The 22691-nt window shown below is 33.1% G+C and overlaps 1 protein-coding gene across 1 annotated transcript; it reads left to right on the forward strand.

The window, feature by feature from the left end:
* Positions 1-1492: 1492 nt before the first annotated feature.
* On the forward strand, positions 1493-3496 carry LOC138311817 (uncharacterized; the record flags this gene model as incomplete). Its single annotated transcript, XM_069253001.1, has 1 exon — positions 1493-3496. A coding segment is annotated over one exon (690 nt), but the record flags the coding sequence as incomplete, so codon positions are not given.
* Between the last annotated feature and the right edge of the window lie 19195 nt (positions 3497-22691).

The following is a 22691-nucleotide window of genomic DNA, read 5'->3' on the forward strand; positions in this document are numbered from 1 at the left end:
AGGTGGTCACGGAGTGGTCACACCTCTTTTGTTTACTTAATTATCAAGCCACTGCCTGGTATTTTCGTAGTTCTGTAAAAATGTACTGCGGACAAACAGGGCAGGGTGTTAGGTTATAGGGGCATGGCGTCGGGTAAAAAGGGCACGGCGCTGCGCCATGCTAATCGGGGCTGTGGGAAACACTAACATTATTTTGCTGAATTTTTCAAATCTACTGTACACTGCTACCTTATAAGGGCCTGAAATTCTCAATTTTTGAAAAACGACCTTGATTATAATTGATTTTGCTTAATTTTCATTCATTTATCTTAGAAATCACAATAAAACAGTTTATATTTTTCATTTGTTACAACTAAAGGGGGGTAATTGGCTCAGTTTGCCATTCTGTAATTTGCTACCTAGGTATGGTATGATATGCTTGACTGTTAATTGATTAATCATTTTACACTTGAACAGCAAGCTGAAAACAGTTAACCGGGTGTCTCTCAGTCCATTTAATATGAATTCTAATTAATTTTGCTCTGCTAATTACCCGATATCCATGAAAATTTACAGCAAAAGTGCTAATTTTGGGAGTTTTTTCATTGATTTCTCAGTTTTCATATAATTAAAGCTATAATAGGTATTTTTTGTACTAGAATGAGTGTTCGGCTAAGCCGGTATTGTCAATTATTGCCATTATCTTAAGATAAGAGGGAAAAGGGGCTTTTTTTCAATAAAATGGGAATAACATACTGTTTTTTTTATGATTACATGTAATATTCTGTATTTCAAAGGTGGGAACTCAATATTTTGATGTAATATGCAGGAAATTATGACATTTTGAATGTCATGTTCAGATTTATCTATCAGAATAAGTGTATTTATTGCTAAGGTAAATTAGAATTGGATTTGTATTGTCAGAAATAATAACACTAAGTATTTATGACGTCATTTGCGCATATAATGATGACGTCATGGCAACTATGACGTCACAGAACAGGGGTCAGATTTTCATAGCAACCTGTAGTTTTACACTTTTCTGCATAGAGTAGAAACTCCAAATACCATATCAAATTTTCAGACATAATTTTATTTCAGAAAAACAGCTTAGTATATTTAACTTTCAAATTTTTTCAAACTTACCTAGTCACCCCTTGTTACGTTGTATTGGTAAGGAAATGGTTGGTGAAAAAAATATACTTTTATGGGAGATTGGCAATTAACTCGGTGACTAATTAGAGATAACACAGTAGCCGGATAGGTCATTTTTGTTCGTCACAACCTTGTTTAGACTTACCGTAATTTGGGTTTTCAGAAAAAATTTGAAAAATACAAAACATGCTTTGTGTTGGTTTCCGTTGTCGATTTGGTTTCAAATAAAAACTGAAATAAAATAAAAGCTATAATTCCCTACGTACCGACCCTCTTTTTTTTTGTTAGTGGAAACGCAGCTATTTAAACAAATTTTAGGCCTTATTTTGACCATATTTTAATAATCATATTATGATTTTCTCTTCAGGTCACTGTGAATGCAAGAGTTCTTAAGTTCCTTGAAGAGCCAGAAAACCTCAATCTCTATGGGAAACCTACATTAAAACAACAGATTCTCATCGCCGATGGCACATCATCTACTGAACTAACTCTTTGGGGAGATCTTGTTGGCAAAGTAACAAAAGAGGAAGATTATTGCTTCCAGCAAGTCCAAACAAGAGTGTTTATGGACACTATAATGCTGACAACGACACCAAATACCAAAATCATCACAATATCACCATTAGAAAACGTTGTCTCTGACAACAACATTTCGGAATCAAATGAACCAGTTAACCAAGTTACTGGCACTATCAAACACATCAAAGTAAATAAAACCATAAAGTGTTCATCATGTTCCAAAGTTGTGCCAGATTGTGAAAACAAAACATCTATCATCACCAGATGCAAAGCCTGTGGCATGACACAGAGGACCAAGGATTTAAAACTTTCAATTTGCATTTCGGCAAATGTGGAAAATGAGGAAACACAGCATATTGAGCGCTTAACTATATTTGAGAATGTCTTGGTAGACTTTTTAAACAACAACAACAAGACTAATCTGCTGCAATCACCTGAAGACCTGGAGGAATATCTCCTCCTGCTTGGTACATGTGTGTACACATACAAAAACCGCATCATGAAAAGCATTGAACTGTTGTCCAATTGAAAATATATGAAAGTAGATAATGCAAGTGGTATGTTAGTAAGGGCCCCGCATGCATGGTAGTAATTAGTTTATCCGTCTGTCAGGTTTTAGGTCACATGAGGAGAAGTCTTGTGATCGCCTTTTGTCGTGATCTGTCATGTGTCCACAATTTACATTTTTAGGTCATCTGACCCGTAGGGTCAGAATGACCTATATAGTCATCGTGCTTCGTCCGTCGTCGTGCGCCGTCGGCAAACTTTTCGCATTTTAAACTTCTCAAGCTGGTCGTTATTTTGTTTTCAATTAAACCACAGGTCATATGACCAAAGGTTTTTGGGCCATAGGTCAAGGTCAAAAATCAAATTTTGTATTCTTTTACTTGCGAATGTTGTTTTATGACATTAAGAAGCAAAGTTGATCAGAATTAAATAAGGAGTCTTCATAGCTTCATAGGGTCAGAGGTCAAGGTCAAATTTTGCAAGTAGATGTCCCAGAATAGCAAGTGGAAATTAAATGATATGCACTTGCTTTTTCCAGCAGGTAGTTTCCTCAGGGACAATTGTAACAATGACTGATAGTCAATGAATTGAATTTAATAGAAAATATGAGGACATGGTTCTTACTATAATGTTGATATACATGTACATTTCACATGCAAAATAAATCACATTATTTATAACAAAACGAAAATTTGAATATAGGGATTAAATTGTAACTAAAATTAGAATAGACATTTTAGCAAGTTCAAATTTACGGCACTTGCCGTTTTTAGCAATTGACAAAAAATGTTAAATTCGAGGCCTGCATTGCCAGCGATGAAAACACAATGATTGGTTAAACTTGAGATATTGTCAGATTTCAATTAAATTTGATAGAGGCTTCTAGAGATATCTTCAAAGGCCTTTATAGTCGGTATTGTTGTCATGAATTGAAATTGTTTGGAATTTAAGAATGATTCAATAGATTCAAGCTCAAAGTTACAGGTAAAAGGCAGAGGTCAATATATTGCTACAAGGCGGGGCCCTTTCTAACTTGTCATTGTTCTAATTCATAATATTATTTGCTACGTCTGAGAAGTACTCTTTAGATCTTTTATATTGTAGCATTTATATAATACATGTACAGTTTGCTGTTACTGATGCTGAAAAAATATGCCTGCATTCCACAACATATGTGTACACTCTTCTCAATTTTGATTTTTCAACTTTAATGAGTGATCCATATTTTTCAAATTGTTTGAAGCACTTGAGTCATGTTTGAAAAATTTTATATGCAACTTCCACTTCATTCCCATGGCACAGTAGTTATTCATACTTTTTTGTTATATTGAATGAAAACGAGAACACACTGCCAGTTCAATCTATTTCTCAATTAAGTACTTAATTACAGATATTGTGTCTTTCTTGTTTCAATCAGGGAAACACAACTATCTTTTTGGGCCATCTGTCTCATAATTTTTAGCCTAGCGATCATCAAGATGGTTGGATTTGCTTTTTTCTCAGAAAATACCAATAAGATATTTCTGAAAATTTCATATGCAAGATATTTCCTTCATCCTAGTTCTGTATGAATTCTGATCCTTTTTTTTGGGAGTGATCTGAAAACTTGAATTTTACTTAATTGAATTTGAAGTGCTATTTTCTAGCAAAGTTCTTGTTTGATCTTCATAAACTTTCAGGTGTGAATTTTCTTTTAGTCCCAATATAAACTAGTCGTGCACGATTCATTTATTATCATGAGACTGATCAGAAAGCAAGATGGCCAACAGACAACAATTTTGAATTTTTACAAATTGAAGTTTTTTAATTTGTTTTTTTGCTCTGTTTCTTATCATTATTATTATTCTTATTTCTTCCACATTTCTTCCGCCGAAGTAGTTTCCGACACTTTTTCTCTAAAACCGCTCGACAGAATTCAACGAATCTTTACACGAGTATTCATGCATAGGTGGTGGTGTGCAAGAACCATTTTTGTTTTTCGATCGGTCACTTGACTGGTCAGTCAGGGGCCAAAATCCGGCCCAAAATTTAGACATTGTCCAAATTTGATGAACTTTGTATATAGGGGTTTTAGGGGATGCCAAATGCAATGGTAACATTTTCGAAAGCCTGGTTGCCATGGTAACAAAATACAGGCTTCTGATTGGTGGGAATTAGATATTGTCCAAATTTGATGGAAACTTGGTATATAAGGGTTTTGGGGGATGCCGAATGCAATGGTAACATTTTCAAAAAGCCTGGTTGTCGTGGTAATGAAATACGTGGTTGCCATGTGTAACGAAATACAGGCTTCTGATTGATGGAAATTTAGATATTGTCCAAATTTGATGAAACTTGGTATATAGCGGTTTTAGGGATGCCGAATGCAATGGTAACATTTTCAAAAAAACCTGGTTGTCATGGTAACGAAAATACAGGCTTCTGATTGGTGGAAATTTAGATATTCTCCAAATTTTGATGAAACTTGGTATATGGGGGTTTTAGGGGTTGCCGAATGCAATGTTAACATTTTCAAAAAGCCTGGTTGCCATTGTAACGAAATACAGGCTTCCTGATTGGTGGAAATTTAGTTATTGTCTGATTTTAGTGAAATCTCATACATAGGGGTTTTGGGGGAATGCCGAATGTAATGGTAACATTTTCGAAAAAGACCTGGTTGCCATGGTAACTCAAAATACAGGCTATCTGATTATTGGAAATGATACATGGTTTTTAAATGGGATGGCAAAACCAAGATTGTAACATCATTAGGGACTGTGGGGGCACATTTGTGTAACAGCTCCCGTTACAATTAGAATTGAGTTGTTATTGCTATTACACCATAAAATACAGAGTGGACTATTATTTCATATTTCATATGTTGCATCAATATTTTAATATCCATGTGCATGTTTGTTGCGCTTTAATCAAAAAAACAAATGGTTGACCAGAAATTTGATAATTGAAGATGGTAAATATCAGTAACAACTTCATAACATATTATTATTTTTTTTTGCATTATTAAGTGTTATGTATGTGATTGTTACATATGTTACAAAATGTTTGTTTTTTTTCTTTTTACACATTTTTGTTTTGAATTCCTATTTTTGGCGTTGCCAATTAATTGCACTTTGCTTTATGTTTATTAACAGAAGAGTGTATGTTTCCTTATGCATTTCAGGTTGGAACAATACAAAAATGCCAATGTGTATGTTTGAACTTGCAGTGGATACAGAAGATAGTCAAAAAATAGTAGTATGGTTTATTTCAGCAAGTACAATGTGGTTAAAATTAACCATTGGATGCAATTATAACAATTTTCTTCCCAGAATTATCATGCAAGAAACAGATAGTTCTTTGTATTCACACATTTGTCACATTAATTGAGCATAACTTAGGCCAATAATAAAAACATTTTCTTCTTGCAATCTTTGCAGTTTAAATATTTTCTTCATTCATATGTATGCTATAAATTTTCTTCAGGAACACATCCTTGCAGAAATGGGAACAGATTTTGGCACAATATAAGATGTCTGAGCCCAAAGTGACGGGGTCAAATAATTGAAATAGTGGAAAATAAAGATAGTCCATTACAACAAAAAAGGACATGATGGATTTTACTTTTGAGTCGCCTGACCTCAAGGACAGGGTGACATTTAGTCACCACACTTCGTCCGTCCTCGTGCGCAATCCCCCCATGTGTAAACTTTTCATTCAAACAACTTCTCCATAACCAGACAGCCTAGGGTACTGATACTGGGCCTGTACCATGCTGGGGTGAAAGCCTTGACTTGCATTCAAGGTCACATGAGTCAAATATGTTCAAATCTTTAAATTACTCAACATAACAAAAATGACAAGAGTCTTCATACGTTCAAGGTCACAGGGGTCCAGAGTTTAAATATACATACCGAGGTATATATACTTAACAACACCGCAAGTCAGATGACGCTAAGACGCATTCGATCTCGTTATCATTTGCTCGAACGAATATGGAAATATGAATTGGATTAAGATTAGAGTTCTCTTCGGCTGATCAAACTTCATGCAGATCTTCACTGAAACACTTTTATTCAGGGCTGAAAGTCAAGGTCATTTATTGGTTACAACTTCAAAACCCATGCATTACCTAGTTCTTAACTTACCTGGCAATGACGGTATTGTAAACTAAATATAGTGAAAAGCCCGCCAAATTGTCTATGACAATTTCTAGTTATTATTAGGGATTTCCATTGAGGATGGAAATCCCTATTGTTATTGTTCTGTTTTTTCTTCTTATTATTTTTCTTTTTTTTTCTTATTTCCACAAATCTTGTTAGCAGGATATCTCAGGAACGGAATAAGGTACGACGCTCAACTTTGGACATGTTATGAATGTACATAAGATCTGGAAATGTACGTTCGATTTTTTACAAAAATGTTCAAGGTCAAGGTCACAGACGTAAAAAACAATTTTTTGGAACGAAGTTTAAACGCTCATAACTTCATTACCGTACGCTGTACATCGTTCACGTTTTGTTATTCAGACAGATCGTAACATTGCGCGTGCTTTTCCCATGCCATGTTATCAGAGATTATGTCAAGGTCAAGAGTTCGCTACGGGGTCAAACAAAGGTCAAAAACGAAATTTACCACAGAAAAAATTTGAAAGTTGAATATGAAAGGTCATGCCCTCAGAAATATATAATGACAAGTTTTAAGGTCATGAGATCCAAAATGGCGGAGATATAGGCCTTTGAAAAAAGGCTATTTTGGCGTTTTCCCGCCAAAAATTTTAAAGGTTTCAGCGCCTTTAATACTTAACATACATGCTTGAATTTTTGTATAGATATAGCATGGACGAATGTCTACAGAACTTATTCCTTTTTATTGACCTTGACATTCATTCAAGGTCACAGGGTTCAAAAAGCTTTAAATCTTTAAACGACATCTTCGTAATAAATAAGAGGTGTAGAGCGCTGAAATTTGGAGACGTTATGTACGTACATGAGTTCTTAAAATGTACTCTCGATTTTGGAGGATAACGTTCAAGGTCAAGGTCACAGACGTAAAACACTGCTTTTTTCGAACGAACTTTAAACGCTCATAATTTCATAACCGTACGCTACACAACATGTACGTTTCATTCTCCATGTAGATCACGATAATTCACGTTTTTTTCTCATTACATGTTATCAGAAATTATGTCAAGGTCACGAGTTCACTAGGGGGTCAAATGAGGTCAAACAAAGGTCAAAAATGAACTTTACCATAGAAATGTTTCGAAGGGCGCATATGAAAGAGCATGTTCTCAGGCACATAAAATGACCAAATTCAAGGTCATATGATCCAAAATGGCGGAGATATAGGACATCAAAAATCGAAATTTTAGTTTATATTTGCCCCTGCCCGAGACGTTTCAGCGCCTTAATACCTGTATGTACAGTGTTGATTTTTCATACCTATGTTGTATTAACTTTTGTCTTCACAAGTTATTTATTTTTAAGGGGTTATATAGAAAAATGGCGGAAATATAGCTCTCCAAATATGGCAATTTGTTTCATTTTCTTATTTTTGTCCGTTATTTGTGAGCTCGTAGGGCCTTTATCATCTCATTTAGAGTGTTGATTTTTTGTAAATGTAAGCTTTAGCCTATTGTCTGTACAGGTTTTTAATTTCAAAGACATGAATTTGAAAATGGCGGAAATATAGACCTCCGAATATGGCGTTTCGTTCATTTTTTAACGTAAATTTTAGGGTAATTCATGAAAATTCAAAGGTGAAATGTTTTGAATTGGATGTGAAAGATCATGCTTTCAGACACATAAAATGACCAAGTTCAAGGTCATAAGATTCAAAATGGCGGAGATATAGGACATCGAAAATCGAAATTTTAGTTTTTATTTGTCCTTGCACGAGACGTTTCAGCGCCTTTAAACCTGTATGTACAGTGTTGATTTTTCATACCTGTATTGTATGAACTTTTGTCTTCAAAAGTTATTTATTTTTAAGGGGTTATATAGAAAAATGGCGGAAATATAGCTCTCCAAATATGGCAATTTGTTTCTTTTTCTTATTTTTGTCCGTTATTTGTGAGCTCGTAGGGCCTTTATCATCTCATTTAGAGTGTTGATTTTTTGTAAATGTAAGCTTTAGCCTATTGTCTGTACAGGTTTTTAATTTCAAAGACATGAATTTGAAAATGGCGGAAATATAGACCTCCGAATATGGCGTTTCGTTCATTTTTTAACGTAAATTTTAGGGTAATTCATGAAAATTCAAAGGTGAAATGTTTTGAATCGGATGTGAAAGATCATGCTTTCAGACACATAAAATGACCAAGTTCAAGGTCATATGATTCAAAATGGCGGAGATATAGGACATCGAAAATCGAAATTTTTAGTTTTATATTTGTCCTTGCACGAGACGTTTCAGCGCCTTTAAACCTGTATGTACAGTGTTGATTTTCATACCTATGTTGTATGAACTTTTGTCTTCAAAAGTTATTTATTTTTAAGGGGTTATATAGAAAAATGGCGGAAATATAGCTCTCCAAATATGGCAAATTTGTTTCATTTTCTTATTTTTGTCCGTTATTTGTGAGCTCGTAGGGCCTTTTTCGATCTCATGTAGAGTGTTGATTTTTTGTAAATGTAAGCTTTAGCCTATTGTCTGTACAGGTTTTTAATTTCAAAGACATGAATTTGAAAATGGCGGAAATATAGACCTCCGAATATGGCGTTTCGTTCATTTTTTAACGTAAATTTTAGGGTAATTCATGAAAATTCAAAGGTGAAATGTTTTGAATTGGATGTGAAAGATCATGCTTTCAGACACATAAAATGACCAATTTCAATGTCATATGATTCAAAATGGCGGAGGTATAGAACTTTCAGCGATTTTGAGTTGTGATTACATGATGTGGCATGTGGCCAAAGGGAGATAATCGGTATCTAATACTAAAACTCTAATCGTACGTGTTATTCCGCATTGGTCCAAGATCTTCATCAGATAATGAGGAGAATTTTTGCACTTTTAAAAAACCTGAAATTCTAATGTTTTGTACCTATTCATTATCAAAATTGATATTTTGAACCTAAATCTCAATCTGAATTTCCAAATTCATATCATGGTTATCAAGGAATAATTACCTGTCAGAAACCATTTTTAATTTTGAAATTCATAATTAGCCAGCCAATCAGCGGCTGGGTTAAAATTCTGTCTGGGCTCAATCTTCGGTACCTAAAGGGCCGTTTCGAATGTATTTTTACATCTGTTTTCAATACTTTTCGAGATGTTTTAAGTGCTACTGTAATAGGGAGGGTTTTGATCGCGATCAAAACACGTCACAAATCCTCTACGGATCCTGTTTCCTTCCACAGGTTTACAGGCCGTATCTCAACAGGTTCGATTCTCTAGGATGTAGCGGAAAGCAATGACACTAATTCCAATAACTCAACTAGGTGACGAATACAGGTACAAACTAGATTTGATCGCGATCAAAACACGGGATTTCCACCTATGTAATGATATAAGTAGTGTTAGCGAACGGACGATTGCTTGAACGAACGGACGATCTCACTCAATATTAATCAGAAAGCGTTTCTTACGAAAGTAGTCTGGTCCAACCGAAAAACAGATTTAGGGGAATCCCCTTTTGGGCACAAGATTTCATAGAGAGGTGAATATATAGGAGCCTGCTGATTGGATATATTCAGGGTACACCAGTTAATGGTTTATGTGTGGGTCGGACAATACATGTAGATGTAAAATTTGTAAAGAATTTTGATAACTTCATTTAACCTGAATAGTAGCAAACGTTAACACGGTCCTCTATGGGAATTTATTTGGTTCTGTGATCTCAAAACGGCCGGGTAGTTTCTCAAATAGAACCGGTTGTGTTTGAACATCCGGTGTCACAGGTGACAGCTCTGCCACACACATAAAAGGTTTTTAAACCTGTCAGTTATTGGGTTTGTGCATTACTTTTGTTGTTTGTTTGTTCAAATGTACGTCCTATTAACAGCTAGGGTCACGTAAGGACGGCCTCCCATGTATGCGGTGTAGCTACACATGTACGTGTATTTACGCAAACACGTGTACATTGTTCATATATACGTGTACATGTAGAACTTAAAACATCTCGAAAAGTATTCAAAACTAAATGAAGAAAGACCTTCGAAACGGCCCGTGTGTATATATAAGATTGAGCCCAGGACAGAATTTTAACCCGGCCGCTGATTGGCTGGCTTATTATGAATTTCAAAATTAAAAATGTTTTCTGACAGGTAATTATTCCTTGATAACCGTGATATGAATTTGGAAATTCAGATTGAGATTTAGGTTCAAAATATCAATTTTGATAATGAATAGGTAAACACATTAGAATTTCAGGTTTTTTTAAAGTGCAAAAATTCTCCATTTCTTATAAAGATCTTGAACCAATGCGGAATAACACGTACGATTAGAGTTTTAGTATTAGATACCGATTATCTCCCTTTGGCCACATGCCACATCATGTAATCACAACTCAAAATCGCTGAAAGTTCTATACCTCCGCCATTTTGAATCATATGACATTGAAATTGGTCATTTTATGTATCTGAAAGCATGAATTTTCACATCCAATTCAAAACATTTCACCTTTGAATTTTCATGAATTACGCTAAAATTTACGTTAAAAAATGAACGAAACGCCATATTCGGAGGTCTATATTTCCGCCATTTTCAAATTCATGTCTTTGAAATTAAAAACCTGTACAGACAATAGGCTAAAGCTAACATTTACAAAAATTCAAGACTCTACATGAGATGATAAAGGCCCTACGAGCTCACAAATAACGGAAAAAAATAAGAAAATGAAACAAATTGCCATATTTGGAGAGCTATATTTCCGCCATTTTTCTATATAACCCCTTAAAAATAAATAACTTTTGAAGACAAAAGTTCATACAACACAGGTATGAAAAATCAAACACTGTACATACAGGTTTAAAGGCGCTGAAACGTCTCGTGCAAGGACAAATATAAACTAAAATTTCGATTTTCGATGTCCTATATCTCCGCCATTTTGAATCTTATGACCTTGAACTTGGTCATTTTATGTGTCTGAAAGCATGATCTTTCACATCCAATTCAAAACATTTCACCTTTGAATTTTCATGAATTACGCTAAAATTTACGTTAAAAAATGAACGAAACGCCATATTCGGAGGTCTATATTTCCGCCATTTTCAATTCATGTCTTTGAAATTAAAAACCTGTACAGACAATAGGCTAAAGCTTACATTTACAAAAATTCAACACTCTGCATGAGATGATAAAGGCCCTACGAGCTCACAAATAACGGAAAAAATAAGAAAAAGAAACAAATTGCCATATTTGGAGAGCTATATTTCCGCCATTTTTCTATATAAACCCCTTAAAAATAAATAAACTTTTGAAGACAAAAGTTCATACAACATAGGTATGAAAAATCAACACTGTACATACAGGTTTAAAGGCGCTGAAACGTCTCGGGCAAGGACAAATATAAACTAAAATTTCGATTTTCGATGTCCTATATCTCCGCCATTTTGAAATCTTATGACCTTGAACTTGGTCATTTTATGTGTCTGAAAGCATGATCTTTCACATCCAATTCAAAACATATTTCACCTTTGAATTTTCATGAATTACGCTAAAATTTACGTTAAAAAATGAACGAAACGCCATATTCGGAGGTCTATATTTCCGCCATTTTCAAATTCATGTCTTTGAAATTAAAAACCTGTACAGACAATAGGCTAAAGCTTACATTTACAAAAAATCAACACCTACATGAGACGATAAAGGCCCTACGAGCTCACAAATAACGGAAAAAAATAAGAAAATGAAACAAATTGCCATATTTGGAGAGCTATATTTTCCGCCATTTTTCTATATAACCCCTTAAAAATAAATAACTTTTGAAGACAAAAGTTCATACAACATAGGTATGAAAAATCAACACTGTACATACAGGTTTAAAGGCGCTGAAACGTCTCGGGCAAGGACAAATAAAAACCAAATTTTCGATTTTCGATGTCCTATATCTCCGCCATTTTGAATCTTATGACCTTGAACTTGGTCATTTTATGTGTCTGAAAGCATGATCTTTCACATCCAATTCAAAACATTTCACCTTTGAATTTTCATGAATTACGCTAAAATTTACGTTAAAAAATGAACGAAACGCCATATTCGGAGGTCTATATTTCCGCCATTTTCAAATTCATGTCTTTGAAATTAAAAACCTGTACAGACAATAGGCTAAAGCTTACATTTACAAAAAATCAACACTCTACATGAGATGATAAAGGCCCTACGAGCTCACAAATAACGGACAAAAATAAGAAAAAGAAACAAATTGCCATATTTGGAGAGCTATATTTTCGCCATTTTTCTATATAACCCCTTAAAAATAAATAACTTTTGAAGACAAAAGTTCATACAACATAGGTATGAAAAATCAACACTGTACATACAGGTTTAAAGGCGCTGAAACGTCTCGGGCAAGGACAAATATAAACTAAAAATTCGATTTTTGATGTCCTATATCTCCGCCATTTTTGATCATATGACCTTGAAATTAGTCATTTTATGTACCTGAGAACATGCTCTTTCATATGCGCCCTTCGAAACATTTCTATGGTAAAGTTCATTTTTGACCTTTGTTTGACCTCATTTGACCCCCTAGTGAACTCGTGACCTTGACATAATTTCTGATAACATGTAATGAGAAAAAAACGTGAATTAGTCGTGATCTACCTGAAGAACGAAACGTACATGTTGTGTAGCGTACGGTTATGAAATTATGAGCGTTTAAAGTTCGTTCGAAAAAAAGCAGTTTTTTTACGTCTGTGACCTTGACCTTGAACGTTATCCTCCAAAATCGAGCGCACATTTCAAGCAGTCATGTACGTACATAACGTGTCCAAATTTCAGCGCTCTACACCTCTTATTTATAAAGAAGAAGTCCGTTTAAAGATTTAAAGCTTTTTGAATCCTGTGACCTTGAATGAATGTCAAGGTCAATAAAAAGGAATAAGTTCTGTAGACATTCGTCCATGCTATATTCTATACAAAAAATTCAAGCATGTATTTTAAGTATTAAAGGCGCTGAAACCTTTAAAAATTTTGGCGGGAAAACGCCAAAAAACCTTTTTTCAAAGGCCTATATCTCCGCCATTTTGGATCTCATGACCATAAAAACTTGTCATTATATATTTCTGAGGGCATGACCTTTCATATTCAACTTTCAAATTTTTTCTGTGGTAAATTTCGTTTTTGACCTTTGTTTGACCCCGTAGCGAACTCTTGACCTTGACATAATCTCTGATAACATGGCATGGGAAAAGCACGCGCAATGTCACGATCTGTCTGAATAACAAAACGTGAACGATGTACAGCTTACGGTAATGAAGTTATGAGCGTTTTAAAACTTCGTTCCAAAAAAATTGTTTTATACGTCTGTGACCTTGACCTTGAACATTTTTGTAAAAAATCGAACGTACATTTCAAGATCGTATGTACATTCATAACGTTGTCCAAAGTTGAGCGTCGTACCTTATTCCGTTCCTGAGATAACCTGCTAACAAGATTTGTGGAAATAAGAATAAAAAAGAAAAATAAGATAATAAGAAGAAAATACAAGAACAATAAACAATAGGGATTTTCCATCCTCAATGGAAATAATAACTAGAAAACTTTGATTTGATCGCGATCAAAAACACGGGATTTCCACCTAATTTAATGATATAAAAATGTTAGCGAACAGACGATTGCTTTTGAACGAACGGACGAAATTCACTCAATATTAATCAGAGAGCGTTTCTTACGAAAGTAGTCTGGTCAACATTTTCCGAAAAAAAATTTATTTAGGGGAATCCCCCTTTTGGGCACAAGATTTCATAGAGAGGTGTCAATATATAGGAGCCTGCTGATTGGATATATTTCTGGGTACACCAATCAAATTTAATGTTTACATGTAGATGTAAAATTTGTAAAAATTTTGATAAACTTTGTAACCTTTTGTAAAGAATTTTGATCTAAAACGTTAACACATTTAAAACATTTCAAAACTTTGTTTGTGAAATCAAAACGGTCGGATAGTTTCTCAAAATGAAAGGTTGTGTTCAAAATGTCAAAAATTGAAAGCTCTGTAGGGTTTAAAGGATTTTTAACTGTCAATTATTGTGTTTGTGCAATATTTTAAAAATAAATTTGTCATTTTGTACGTCCTATTAACATAAAAGGTTTTTAATCAAATAAGTACGGTACAGTTTATATTACATGCGGTGTATGTTAAACATTGTACCCCGCGTGTATTTAATGCATTGTTCAATATACGTGTACATGTAAATTAAAACATTGAAACATGTATGTTTGAAAAATGAAAAATTTACGAAAACATGTCAGTTTGTTTTATTAAAAGTAAACTTTATTTTAATTTATTTCTTTATATTTAAAAAAACATCATAGTCGAAAATAGGGTTGTACATTCGAAATTTTCAATTCAATGTATGAAATTAAAAACCTTAGAAATGAATATTACTGTTTACTATGATTCTTTGAAAATTAAAATTGCCCCCCATGCTGATTGGTTTTTAAAATTTTGCGTTTTATGAATTTCTGTAGTAAATGTTCCTTGAATTATTTATGATTTTTTAAATTGAATTTAGTTCAAAAATCAATTTTGATAATGATAGGATAAATTTTATGTAAAATCAGGTGGAAAATTTAAAAAGTGCAAAATTCTTTGAAAACTGTATATGAAATTTGAAATTCGCTAAATTTACGATTTGAGTTTTAATATTGAACGATTAAAATAAAAAACTCCTTGATACAACTTTTGTTGACAAGGCCATTTTGAAATAATTTTACTAAAAATTGTCATTTTAACGTAAAATTTTGGTAATCATTTCTCAGAATTTTGGTTTTTTATGTAAATTGATTGTTGAATAAATAATTTTATTAAAATTTGTCAAAAAAGCATGAAATTCGCAAAGTATTCGGTGTTTCCAATTAACAAAATAATTTCAAACCTTTTTTTTTTTAACGAATTAACGTATAAATAAAAACGTTATCAAAATGAACGAAACGCCATATTCGGATGGACATTAAATTAAAATTTCCGTTTTCCATTTGTAAACTAATACATTGTATAACATGAAAAAAATATAGGTAATGTATAAATTGAAATTTACAATTTTTAACGATTAAAATACAAAATTTAATTACATAAAAAAAAACAAATAATTTAAAAAAAAAAAATTTACAAAAGAATATGGTTTCAACATTTGAATTGAACCAAAAATTCGGAAAAATAAAAAGCGTTAAAAAAAAAAATTAAAATTATAAATTTACATACATTTGTGAAAATAAAACACGTAATAAATTAACGTTCCAAAATTTAATCAACAAAAAAAAATTGAAATGAATAACATTGTAATAAATAAAAACCATTTATGAATGACTAATGTGTCTTAAAATGTCCTGAAAAATTTTACAAATAAACAATTTTGTTTTTCATGTACATCAAAATTGTAAAAAAAAAAATGCTGAAAACGTAACTCACCTGTCAAGGACAAATATTTTTAAACAGACAGTGGAAAAATAAATTTGTCGATTGATTATCACCATTTTAATTTATGACTTGAAATTAGTTTATAACATATTGAAATTGATATCATATATGTGACGATTTGATATTAATCATGAAATGATTTTTTAGTTAAAATTGAATTAAATTTGAATTTCCCATTTTTGCAAATTTTCATATTCATAATTTTAATTCTAATTAAATAAAACTTTTTCTTATAATGTATCATTCATATTCAAAAAACTTATTAACACTAGTTCATATTACAAAAATTAAATGACAATACGTTCGTAATAAAATTAATAAAAAAAATAAAAAATGTCCATTTCGATGTTATATTTCCTCCGCCATTTTGAATCTTATGACATTGAAATTGGTCATTTTATGTGTCTGAAAGCATGATCTTTTCACATCCAATTTCAAAACATTTCACCTTTGAATTTTCATGAATTACGCTAAAATTTACGTTAAAAAATGAACGAAACGCCATATTCGGAGGTCTATATTTCCGCCATTTTCAAATTCATGTCTTTGAAATTAAAAACCTGTACAGACAATAGGCTAAAGCTTACATTTACAAAAAATCAACACTCTACATGAGATGATAAAGGCCCTACGAGCTCACAAATAACGGGACAAAAATAAGAAAAAGAAACAAATTGCCATATTTGGAGAGCTATATTTCCGCCATTTTTCTATATAACCCCTTAAAAATAAATAACTTTTGAAGACAAAAGTTCAATCACAACATAGGTATGGAAAAATCAACACTGTACATACAGGTTTAAAGGCGCTGAAACGTCTCGGGCAAGGACAAATATAAACTAAAATTTTCGATTTTCGATGTCCTATATCTCCGCCATTTTGAATCTTATGACCTTGAACTTGGTCATTTTATGTGTCTGAAAGCATGATCTTTCACATCCAATTCAAAAACATTTCACCTTTGAATTTTCATGAATTACGCTAAAATTTACGTTAAAAAATGAACGAAACGCCATATTCGGAGGTCTATATTTCCGCCATTTTCAAATTCATGTCTTTGAAATTAAAAACCTGTACAGATACAATAGGCTAAAGCTTACATTTACAAAAAATCAACACCCTACATGAGACGATAAAGGCCCTACGAGCTCACAAATAACGGACAAAAATAAGAAAAAGAAAACAAATTGCCATATTTGGAGAGCTATATTTCCGCCATTTTTCTATATAACCCCTTAAAAATAAATAACTTTTGAAGACAAAAGTTCATACAACATAGGTATGAAAAATCAACACTGTACATACAGGTTTAAAGGCGCTGAAACGTCTCGGGCAAGGACAAATATAAACTAAAAATTCGATTTTCGATGTCCTATATCTCCGCCATTTTGAATCTTATGACCTTGAACTTGGTCATTTTATGTGTCTGAAAGCATGATCTTTCACATCCAATTCAAAACATTTCACCTTTGAATTTTCATGAATTACGCTAAAATTTACGTTAAAAAATGAACGAAACGCCATATTCGGAGGTCTATATTTCCGCCATTTTCAAATTCATGTCTTTGAAATTAAAAACCTGTACAGACAATAGGCTAAAGCTAACATTTACAAAAAATCAACACCCTACATGAGACGATAAAGGCCCTACGAGCTCACAAATAACGGACAAAAATAAGAAAATGAAACAAATTGCCATATTTGGAGAGCTATATTTTCGCCATTTTTCTATATAACCCCTTAAAAATAAATAACTTTTGAAGACAAAAGTTCATACAACATAGGTATGAAAAATCAACACTGTACATACAGGTTTAAAGGCGCTGAAACGTCTCGGGCAAGGACAAATAAAAACTAAAAATTCGATTTTTGATGTCCTATATCTCCGGTATTTTTGATCATATGACCTTGAAATTGGTCATTTTATTTTCCTGAGAAGCATGATCTTTCATATGCGCCCTTCAAAACATTTTCTGTGAGTTTCATATTTGATTTTTGTTTTTGACCTTTGTTTGACCCCGTAGCGAACTCTTGACCTTGACATAATCTCTGATAACATGGCATGAGAAAAGCACTTTCAATGTCGCGATCTGTCTGAATAACTAAACGTGGACGATGTACAGCGTATAGTAATGAAGTTATGAGCGTTTAAACTTCGTTCGAAAAAAGTAGTTTTTTACGTCTGTGACCTTGACCTTGAACCTTTATCGTACAAAATCGAACGTACGTTTCAAGCACTCATGTACATACATAACGTGTCCAAATTTGAGCGTCGTACCTTGTTCCGTTCGTGAGAAAAAAGTGTTAAGAAGGTTTCGTGGAAATAATAATAATAAGAATAATAACTAGATTTGATCGCGATCAAAAACACGGGATTTCCACCTATGTAATGATATAAGTAATGTTAGCGAACGGACGATTGCTTGAACGAACGGACGATCTCACTCAATATTAATCAGAAAGCGTTTCTTACGAAAGTAGTCTGGTCCAACCGAAAAACAGATTTAGGGGAATCCCCTTTTGGGCACAAGATTTCATAGAGAGGTGAATATATAGGAGCCTGCTGATTGGATATATTCAGGGTACACCAGTTAATGGTTTATGTGTGGGTCGGACAATACATGTAGATGTAAAATTTGTAAAGAATTTTGATAACTTCATTTAACCTGAATAGTAGCAAACGTTAACACGGTCCTCTATTTATTTGGTTCTGTGATCTCAAAACGGCCGGGTAGTTTCTCAAATTGAACCGGTTGTGTTTGAACATCCGGTGTCACAGGTGACAGCTCTGCCACACACATAAAAGGTTTTTAAACCTGTCAGTTATTGGGTTTGTGCATTACTTTTGTTGTTTGTTTGTTCAAATGTACGTCCTATTAACAGCTAGGGTCACGTAAGGACGGCCTCCCATATATGCGGTGTAGCTACACATGTACGTGTATTTACGCAAACATGTGTACATTGTTCATATATACGTGTACATGTAGAACTTAAAACATCTCGAAAAGTATTCAAAACTAAATGAAAAAAGACCTTCGAAACGGCCCGTGTGTGTATATAAGATTGAGCCCAGGACAGAATTTTAACCCGGCCGCTGATTGGCTGGCTTATTATGAATTTCAAAATTAAAAATGTTTTCTGACAGGTAATTATTCCTTGATAACCGTGATATAAATTTGGAAATTCAGATTGAGATTTAGGTTCAAAATATCAATTTTGATAATGAATAGGTAAACACATTAGAATTTCAGGTTTTTTTAAAAGTGCAAAAATTCTCCTTTCTTATGAAGATCTTGGACCAATGCGGAATAACACGTACGATTAGAGTTTTAGTATTAGATACCGATTATCTCCCTTTGGCCACATGCCACATCATGTAATCACAACTCAAAATCGCTGAAAGTTCATATACCTCCGCCACTTTGAATCATATGACATTGAAATTGGTCATTTTATGTGTCTGAAAGCATGAATTTTCACATCCAATTCAAAACATTTCACCTTTGAATTTTCATGAATTACGCTAAAATTTACGTTAAAAAATGAACGAAACGCCATATTCGGAGGTCTATATTTCCGCCATTTTCGAATTCATGTCTTTGAAATTAAAAACCTGTAAAGACAATAGGCTAAAGCTAACATTTACAAAAATTCAACACTCTACATGAGATGATAAAGGCCCTACGAGCTCACAAATAACGGACAAAAATAAGAAAATGAAACAAATTGCCATATTTGGAGAGCTATATTTCCGCCATTTTTCTATATAACCCCTTAAAAATAAATAACTTTTGAAGACAAAAGTTCATACAACATAGGTATGAAAAATCAACACTGTACATACAGGTTTAAAGGCGCTGAAACGTCTCGGGCAAGGACAAATATAAACTAAAATTTCGATTTTCGATGTCCTATATCTCCGCCATTTTGAATCTTATGACCTTGAACTTGGTCATTTTATGTGTCTGAAAGCATGATCTTTCACATCCAATTCAAAACATTTCACCTTTGAATTTTCATGAATTACGCTAAAATTTACGTTAAAAAATGAACGAAACGCCATATTCGGAGGTCTATATTTCCGCCATTTTCAAATTCATGTCTTTGAAATTAAAAACCTGTACAGACAATAGGCTAAAGCTTACATTTACAAAAAATCAACACTCTACATGAGATGATAAAGGCCCTACGAGCTCACAAATAACGGACAAAAATAAGAAAAAGAAACAAATTGCCATATTTGGAGAGCTATATTTCCGCCATTTTTCTATATAACCCCTTAAAAATAAATAACTTTTGAAGACAAAAGTTCATACAACATAGGTATGAAAAATCAACACTGTACATACAGGTTTAAAGGCGCTGAAAACGTCTCGGGCAAGGACAAATATAAACTAAAAATTTCGATTTTCGATGTCCTATATCTCCGCCATTTTGAATCTTATGACCTTGAAATTGGTCATTTTATGTGTCTGAAAGCATGATCTTTCACATCCAATTCAAAACATTTCACCTTTGAATTTTCATGAATTACGCTAAAATTTACGTTAAAAAATGAACGAAACGCCATATTCGGAGGTCTATATTTCCGCCATTTTCAAATTCATGTCTTTGAAATTAAAAACCTGTACAGACAATAGGCTAAAGCTTACATTTACAAAAAATCAACACCCTACATGAGACGATAAAGGCCCTACGAGCTCACAAATAACGGACAAAAATAAGAAAATGAAACAAATTGCCATATTTGGAGAGCTATATTTTCGCCATTTTTCTATATAACCCCTTAAAAATTAAAAACTTTTGAAGACAAAAGTTCATACAACATCGGTATGAAAAATCAACACTGTACATACAGGTTTAAAGGCGCTGAAACGTCTCGTGCAAGGACAAATATAAACTAAAATTTCGATTTCCGATGTCCTATATCTCCGCCATTTTGAATCTTATGACCTTGAACTTGGTCATTTTATGTGTCTGAAAGCATGATCTTTCACATCCAATTCAAAACATTTCACCTTTGAATTTTCTTGAATTACGCTAAAATTTACGTTAAAAAATGAACGAAACGCCATATTCGGAGGTCTATATTTCCGCCATTTTCAAATTCATGTGTTTGAAATTAAAAACCTGTACAGACAATAGGCTAAAGCTAACATTTACAAAAAAATCAACACCCTACATGAGACGATAAAGGCCCTACGAGCTCACAAATAACGGAAAAAAATAAGAAAAAAAAACAAATTGCCATATTTGGAGAGCTATATTTCCGCCATTTTTCTATATAACCCCTTAAAAATAAATAACTTTTGAAGACAAAAGTTCATACAACATAGGTATGAAAATCAACACTGTACATACAGGTTTAAAGGCGCTGAAACGTCTCGGGCAAGGACAAATATAAACTAAAATTTCGATTTTCGATGTCCTATATCTCCGCCATTTTGAATCTTATGACCTTGAACTTGGTCATTTTATGTGTCTGAAAGCATGATCTTTCACATCCAATTCAAAACATTTCACCTTTGAATTTTCATGAATTACGCTAAAATTTACGTTAAAAAATGAACGAAACGCCATATTCGGAGGTCTATATTTCCGCCATTTTCAATTCATGTCTTTGAAATTAAAAACCTGTACAGACAATAGGCTAAAGCTTACATTTACAAAAATTCAACACTCTACATGAGATGATAAAGGCCCTACGAGCTCACAAATAACGGAAAAAAATAAGAAAATGAAACAAATTGCCATATTTGGAGAGCTATATTTCCGCCATTTTTCTATATATAACCCCTTAAAAATAAATAACTTTTGAAGACAAAAGTTCATACAACATCAGGTATGAAAAATCAACACTGTACATACAGGTTTAAAGGCGCTGAAACGTCTCGGGCAAGGACAAATATAAACTAAAAATTCGATTTTCGATGTCCTATATATCTCCGCCATTTTGAATCTTATGACCTTGAACTTGGTCATTTTATGTGTCTGAAAGCATGATCTTTCACATCCCAATTCAAAAACATTTCACCTTTGAATTTTCATGAATTACGCTAAAATTTACGTTAAAAAATGAACGAAACGCCATATTCGGAGGTCTATATTTCCGCCATTTTCAAATTCATGTCTTTGAAATTAAAAACCTGTACAGACAATAGGCTAAAGCTTACATTTACAAAAATTCAACACTCTACATGAGATGATAAAGGCCCTACGAGCTCACAAATAACGGACAAAAATAAGAAAATGAAACAAATTGCCATATTTGGAGAGCTATATTTCCGCCATTTTTCTATATAACCCCTTAAAAATAAATAACTTTTGAAGACAAAAGTTCATACAACATAGGTATGAAAAATCAACACTGTACATACAGGTTTAAAGGCGCTGAAACGTCTCGGGCAAGGACAAATATAAACTAAAAATTTCGATTTTCGATGTCCTATATCTCCGCCATTTTGAATCTTATGACCTTGAACTTGGTCATTTTATGTGTCTGAAAGCATGATCTTTCACATCCAATTCAAAACATTTCACCTTTGAATTTTCATGAATTACGCTAAAATTTACGTTAAAAAATGAACGAAACGCCATATTCGGAGGTCTATATTTCCGCCATTTTCAAATTCATGTCTTTGAAATTAAAAACCTGTACAGACAATAGGCTAAAGCTTACATTTACAAAAAATTCAACACTCTACATGAGATGATAAAGGCCCTACGAGCTCACAAATAACGGACAAAAATAAGAAAATGAAACAAATTGCCATATTTGGAGAGCTATATTTCCGCCATTTTTCTATATAACCCCTTAAAAATAAATAACTTTTGAAGACAAAAGTTCATACAACATAGGTATGAAAAATCAACACTGTACATACAGGTTTAAAGGCGCTGAAACGTCTCGTGCAAGGACAAATATAAACTAAAAATTTCGATTTTCGATGTCCTATATCTCCGCCAT

The sequence above is a fragment of the Argopecten irradians genome, unplaced genomic scaffold (genome assembly GCF_041381155.1).
Source record: "Argopecten irradians isolate NY unplaced genomic scaffold, Ai_NY scaffold_0127, whole genome shotgun sequence".
NCBI lineage: Eukaryota > Metazoa > Mollusca > Bivalvia > Pectinida > Pectinidae > Argopecten > Argopecten irradians.